At 44.9% G+C, this 6,920-nt stretch overlaps 1 protein-coding gene across 2 annotated transcripts in view; it reads right to left on the minus strand.

Annotated features, from left to right (window-relative positions):
- The window catches only part of SMC1B (structural maintenance of chromosomes 1B), an 86,845-nt gene that overhangs the window by 4,879 nt on the left and 75,046 nt on the right, over nucleotides 1-6,920 (minus strand). For both annotated transcript variants that reach the window (XM_019515927.1, XM_019515926.1), the window contains 2 exons: nucleotides 5,610-5,766; nucleotides 3,361-3,515 (listed from right to left, as the gene is read on the minus strand). In XM_019515927.1, coding sequence (XP_019371472.1) covers nucleotides 3,361-3,515; nucleotides 5,610-5,766 — 312 coding nt within the window. The remainder of the gene's footprint in view (nucleotides 1-3,360; nucleotides 3,516-5,609; nucleotides 5,767-6,920) is intronic.

The raw sequence follows: 6,920 nt of genomic DNA on the forward strand, positions 1-6,920 counted from the left end.
TTTTTTTTTTTTTTTTTTTTTTTTTACAAAATGTAAATTTGAGGCCAATTTAAATTGACACTGCCCTTATTGCTAGGAGGATATTACTATATGCAAGCTTTATTTGGAGATGAGATCCAGTATACCAAGTATATTAAGAAAAATATTCCATCAGAAAACAAGTATTAATGTGTCTATTCTAAAGAAAAAATTAATAAATTGCATGGCATTATATTCATTCTCACAATTACACAGAATTAGAGGTTCACCAATACATCGGTCCAATATCAGATCAGCACCAATATAAAGAAAATTGATCATATGAGAAATCAGCCTGATGTGGCCAATTATTTGACCAATAAATGCCTGTGCGTGCACACAGCTGCAGCTTGGAGAGCTGCATGCAGCTGGTAAGTCTGGCGTGGTGGAAGGGGAGGAGGGAGGGAAAGGGTGTTGGGGGTTCACTTCAAGGCTCCCACGGTGAGGGAGGAGTGGGGCTGGAGCAGGGGCAAGCACTGCCCATCTGGGGAGAGATGGGCGTGAGATGGAGCCGTGGCTTGTCTAGGGAGCATGAGCTGGGGGGGTGGCTCCCGCCACTGTGCACTGTTCATCCTGGAGCCGCTGGATGGCAGCTCCAACCACTCATCTGGGAGGGCATGGGTGGGGAGGAGAGAGGTGTACCCGAGAAAGTGCGTGGAGCATGGCAGGGTGGGCCGGGAAGAGCCCCATGCAGCCCCGGCCCCAGTCTGCCCCTCCCTGCCCAGATCTGGGGGCACATGCCCCCCATCTCCCATGCCCTCCCAGATGAGCAGCAGCAGGAGTGCTTGCCCCTGCTCCAGCCCCAGCCCCACTCCTCCCCCACCATGGGAGCCTTGATTTGCACCCCCCATGCCCCTTCCCTCCCCCAACACCAGACGTACCAGCTGCATGCAGCTCTCCAAGCTGCTGTGCTGGTATTGGAAATCGGATCAGTATTGGCCAATATGCCTCTTTAAAAATCGGCTATGGGCCCCAAAAATCTCTATTGGTGCATCCATACACAGAATACATTCAGCCAAGTTTTTCCTACTGCACAAGACAATGAATACTATGAAGGGATGTCCTCTTAGAAATCCCTTAAACTTCATGGAAATTGGCTACAATGCCAACATATGTTCTCAAGTTAGTTAGAACCCATTTGCAGAGATTGCATTATTTGGACAAAACTTTCCTTTGGTGGTGGTAGTGTTTTAGAAAAGCAGTTCTCAAGCTTTTTAGACTCTAGGCACCCCTTAGAAAATGCCAGCTCTTAGCTTTCAATCATTTTTTGACTACAGAAAAATAATAGAGCAGCTTTTCTCTTTTAAAGAACTCAGAGACCACAGCAGGGCAGAATGGCTTGGACACTATGGATTCCTATTGGAAATCTCTGGGTTTTTCTTGTGAATCAAGTATAAATGTTTGCACAGTGAACAGCACTAACATTGTGGCGCCCTTAAAGGAATCCGGCACCCTGGTTAAGAAGAGAGTTTTGCATTTTCATCAGTTAGGAATGTAGGTGGTGGGCATCTTTGGTGATGCATCTTTTGCTCTGTCCCATGTCTGGAAAGTTTCCTAGCTCTCTGCTGAGGGGTGTCCCTTTCCTTGCCATACAAAGTGCTGTAGGCTTGGCACAGTTTGTGTTCTACTTGATAAGAGTAGAACTTCACATATAGATTCTCTCCATGCTCAGCTATGCTGCTAGGAATAACAGAGAATAACTGGTAGAGAACATGGAAGCATTTCAATTCATTCTGCATGTGCAGGTAGAGGGAGCAGCCCTGCTAGAGTCTGCTCCCTTTAGTGCCCGAGGGTGGGGTGGGGGTGGTATGTCTTTGCAAGAGCTATTGACACATGTTATTATTTGGATAGCTATTTTACCTGGCATGCCTGTTTGTATATGGTGTTAATTAGTTAACCAAACTCCCATAATGCTTTGTTAGTTAAGTCAAGTGCCTAGCTAAACTCTGCATGGTCTTCAGCCTAGTCACTCATTTCAAGATTTATTTAGGAAAGTTTTTTTTTCTACTTTGTCAGATGCTATGAATGGACTTGCAGAGAGAGAGAGATGTTCTCTGTTCATAGCATCTAACTAAGTAGGCTGTAATCTATGAAAACTCTTTCCTCACTGAGTCTATAAGGTGCCCCCTGCCCAGCCTTGGGTTCCACAGGTATAAATTACACCCTTGGGAATTATGCACCTGAGCAATTTTGCACATAAAAGGCATGACTGCATACAATTGCATACTTTTTCATAATTAAACTGCAGTGGGTTCTGTTCCTCCACCTCCATGATGTGGAGGCACAGAGACACACAACTGCACAGCTGGGTAAGTGAGGAAGGAAGCTCCTGCCTGTGGGGGTGGGCATGACGTTTGTGGGTGGGCACAGGGGTGTGTGGATGGGTGTGGGGTTTCTGCATGAGTATGGGCAACATGCCATCAGGCTGGGCTGGCTGGTTCAGTACCTCCACATGGGGCTTCCAGCACTCCAGCAGGAAGCCACATGTGGAGGAACGGAGCCTGCCTGGCCCAATGGCATGTGACTCCGTGCCTCTGTGTATGGCTTCTTGCTGGAGTCCTGGAAGGCCTGCGTGGAGGCATGGAGTCCACCCAACACCATGTCACGCAGCTCCTAGTCCACATGTCATCAGGCCAGGTCAGCAGGCTTCATGCCTCCATGTGGGGCTTCCAGCACTCCAGTGGAAAGCCACACATGAAGGCACAGAGCTCGCCCAGCCTGATGGCACACAGCTCCCACCTGTAGTGCTGTGATCTACACATGCTGACACAGAGCCAGCATGATCTGGTCTGAAGGCATGCAACAGCAAGCCAGGCCAGCTCCATGCCAGCATGTGCAGGCCCTGTGACTCAGCCAGAGGCTTGTGCCACCGGAGGCTGTGTACCATTGCAGGGGGAAAATGTGTGATAGGCTCACACCCCCCACACCCTTTCACAACTCCCCACGAACCCCACACATACCCACAAACCGCCCCCACACACTCACATCCTGCCACACCTTCCAGAATCCCTCCCCATACACCATACCACACAAAGTACCTTCATATGTTTCTAAAAAAGGTTCAAATAGTGTTATATTTAGTTTTATTTGTAAAAATAATAATAATAAAAGTAATTAATTTAGCATAATTTTGTCTTTTTCTGTACATAATTTTGAATTTTTTTGCACATAATTCACTGATTCATAGTGGGTCAAGACTCAAACCAGCATGTCTTTGGAGACTGAAAATGTTAGGAAATTGTACTATTCTGACTATCAAAGCTTTGAGTACAGGATTCTTATTACAAATGAAAGGGAATAAGTCTGCAAAGCTTTAAGCCAAGTACCTGAAACATTACTCACCTGAGCACTACTGTTTCTGCAGAGTTTCTTGTAGATCTGATCAATAGCTACTGAGACATGCTCAAAACATTTGCTGAAAAGTTCGTATCTCCTTTTTTTCACCTGTTCAAATTCATGCCTACATAGCCTGGCTTCTTTTCTACTGGCTTCAAATGCTATGAAAAAAAATTGCAATAAATATACTTAATGCTTCCTCTGTGTTATGTCAAAAGATGTTTAAAACAATAATAGTAATCTAACACACAATAGAGTTAAGACAGTCAACAACACAGAAACTAATCACAGTAAGCTTCAAATTAAACTCTTTTAATCCATTTCTTAATTATCAAGCATAAAGAAAAGTAACGATTAAGTCATATTTATTAGGAAATTGTATTTTGCCATCTAAACAGAAAACAAGTTTAAAGCGCATATAAGTCAACATATTTATGTCTTAAGTTTGCTTCCAAATCCCAACTCCTAGGACCCAAAACTAGAAAAAAACTTACATTCCGTGATAAGGGACTGGGTGCACAAAATGCTCACAACTGAATATTTAAACTAAAGCATTTTATATGGCTATTTATTGTTTTGGCAGTAATTTAACTCTTTGTATTCTCAGTGGTAAGTCAATGACCAGAAGGTCAATTTAACTGAATGGTATTTGTGCAGTAATGCTGGTGTCTGTGCTCCAGAACTGATAAGTGAATTAGCCTGATAAGTGCATTGTTTTAAAAAACACAGATATTACTAATCAAATCAATTATCTCTAAAAACAATGAAGCACCATCTATGATACATCTGAGTTCCAAAGGTTATACTCTTTGGTGAAGATGAAACAGAACTAAGGATGGAATATTAAATAAGTAATTTAGAAATACATACAGAACATTATATAAAGTCATTAATATACATGTGGCTGTGTCTACACATGCATTAGATCCAGGAGCAGTTTACTCACAAGTAAACTACTCATGAGTAAATGCTCTCAGGCAGGCGTTTACCCATGAAAGGAAGTGGAAACAGTCCCCTTTGGTGCTAGCCCAGGGGCTGGCAGGGAGCACTGGGCCAGGAGAAAGCTGTCTTCTGGCTGTGGCTGGAACACTGCTGTCCACCCCCAGGGGGCTGCCTGATGCCAGGGCAGGGACAGTGTCCTCCTGCCCTGGCAGCCAGGAGCTCCTGGCCCTGGCTCTTTGATCGGGGCAGGAGATTTGGAAAGAGATGCAGGGGAGGGGCAGGTCCCAGCCCCCTGCCCTGAGCCACTGGTGGGGCAGCTAGCAGTGAGTAAGGTTTACTACTAGCTGCCCAACTGGTGGATGGGGCAGCAGGCCAGCACCTGCCCTTCCCCTTCCCTTTCCATGCCCTGCATCTCAATTGTTTGATCAGGGCACAGGGCTGGGACCTGCCCCTGACTGGGACAGTTCCCAGCCTCTACTCTGATTGCAGGGGCTGGAGAGCCTGGACCCTGCCCAGCTCTGTGCTCACAGAGCTGGTTGGGGAACAGGCTGGAGAATTTGTTCCTTGCTCAGCACCCTAAGCACGGAGCTGAGTGGAGAACAGGCTCCCGAACCCCTGCCAGCAGGGAGCTCCCATCATCAGACTCTGTAGTCACTGGACCAGTGCTGGGAGATCTGTATTTCCCAGCACCAGCTCTGTGGTCGCAGGGCTGGTACTGGGAGATCCTTATTTTCCACTGCCAGCTCTGCAGTTGGGGGGCTGAGATAAGAAAATCCCAGACCACACTCTCTGATCATAATGGTGAAGTGGGAGCTAGGAGATAAGGATCTCCCAGCCCCTGCTCATGATCTTGGAGCTGGGGTCTTGGAGCTCACTGCTGCCAGGGCATGGGGACATAGTCCCCACCTGGACTGCAGTGGCAGAACCTGCCCTGGTGGCAGGCAGCTCCCAGGGGCAGGAAGCATTGTCTACACAAGCGCTACTCTGCAGTAAGTAATCACAAGTAAATTTGCTACTTGCATTTGCAGGTAAAAAATTTACTTGCAATTAGTGAGGTTTATGGCGCAGTAAGCCTGTAGACACACACGCTTACTGTGTAGTATACTGTGCAGTAAAGTGCCTCGTGTAGATGCACCCTGTCAGTTTAAAAGTGAAACTAAAGATAATGGTGAGGCATGTAGAATGAAGTTTCTGCAAAAAACAAAGGAAATACTTAAATACTTGAAGAGTGAAATTCATGAAGGCCAATTTCAGAAGCAAGATTATTCACTATCCAGAGAAGTGACTAATAACAAGTAAAAGTTTGCTGTTACCATCTACTGATTCTTCAAACTTGTCCTTCACAATCTGCAATTTCTTCAGTGCTCTTAGGTTTGGTGCAGCTGTCCTTAACAAAATATTCTCTTTTGATGCTGCTTGCTGCTGCAGTTGTTTCAGATGAGCCTCAATCTCTCCATCAGACTGTAGGTCCTACGTAAAGACAGACAACTCATAAAAAGGGTTTACTTGCCAATACTCAGGCAGATCCTGAATGGTAGCGCACTATTATTAAAAAGCTTTAAAACATTGTTTTGGCAGGGAATGGACAAATGCTGCAACATGCTAAGCAGAAATAGGAATTAAACAGACAAGTCTTCAAAATGCTAAAGAAACAGAAGTTTATAAGGTAACCTGTACTGGAATAAATGGGCAAGAACTAGGCTAATGCCAATGCCTTAACCAAACTTTTTAAATCAGTTGCACCTAGCAACATGTGCTTCCTGAGGGAAGGTTTTTTTACACTTAAAGGACTGTCTAGAATTTCTTTACACTTAAAGGATTGTCTAGACATACCAAGACACCCCAACATCTAAGCCTAATAATCTGTTGTATGAGGCATCCTGAAGACTGAGAGAACAACTCTCTCCTTCTCTTGAAGTAAGAGAACCTGCAAAACTGTAAGGGGTGCGTCTACATGTTGCCCTACAGCGATGTAGTGATGCACTACGTTGTCCTATGGTGCGCTACAGCAACATAGCAATCACAGGGGTCTACACATGATCAGCAGCTACATTGCCATAGTGACACACTGCCCTGGTATAGCGCGCCACTGTGGAGGCATAGTGGCAAAACCTAATTGTGTACAGCGTGCACAGTGCAGTATGGGCAGTTACTGTGCCATGCTTTACTACTTTTCCAAAAGGAACTACTAAAGCACAGCACCATAGCAGTGTTGCTGTATGGTGACATGTAGACGTGCCCAAAAGGTACTTTTCTTACCTCTGTTTGAAAAACCCTTGACCCTCAGCATCTAGCAAAATTCATTCAGAACTTCTATATGTTATGGCCTTTACCAAAAGAATGACTAATTTTTAACCTGCAAGAGGCAAGGATTTTTGTGGGTGGTATTGTTTTATTGGAATAACTTCATGTTTGGAATGTTTTATTGAAACAACCGAAGCTTTTGAATGTGAAGGATACATTGCAATCAAAAGGTTGTCTAAGTCTACCCCAACCACACTGTTGGTTCAATAGAAGATACTCTGACTATCGAGGCCGGAACATTACTCCAACATTACCAGCTCTTAGCCTGATATTCTGAACCAGACTTTGACATTGTGCAATCATATTAATGTTTTAGGAGA

This window comes from Gavialis gangeticus, unplaced genomic scaffold, assembly GCF_001723915.1.
Source record: "Gavialis gangeticus isolate Ggan-Ray unplaced genomic scaffold, GavGan_comp1, whole genome shotgun sequence".
Taxonomy (NCBI): Eukaryota; Metazoa; Chordata; order Crocodylia; family Gavialidae; genus Gavialis; species Gavialis gangeticus.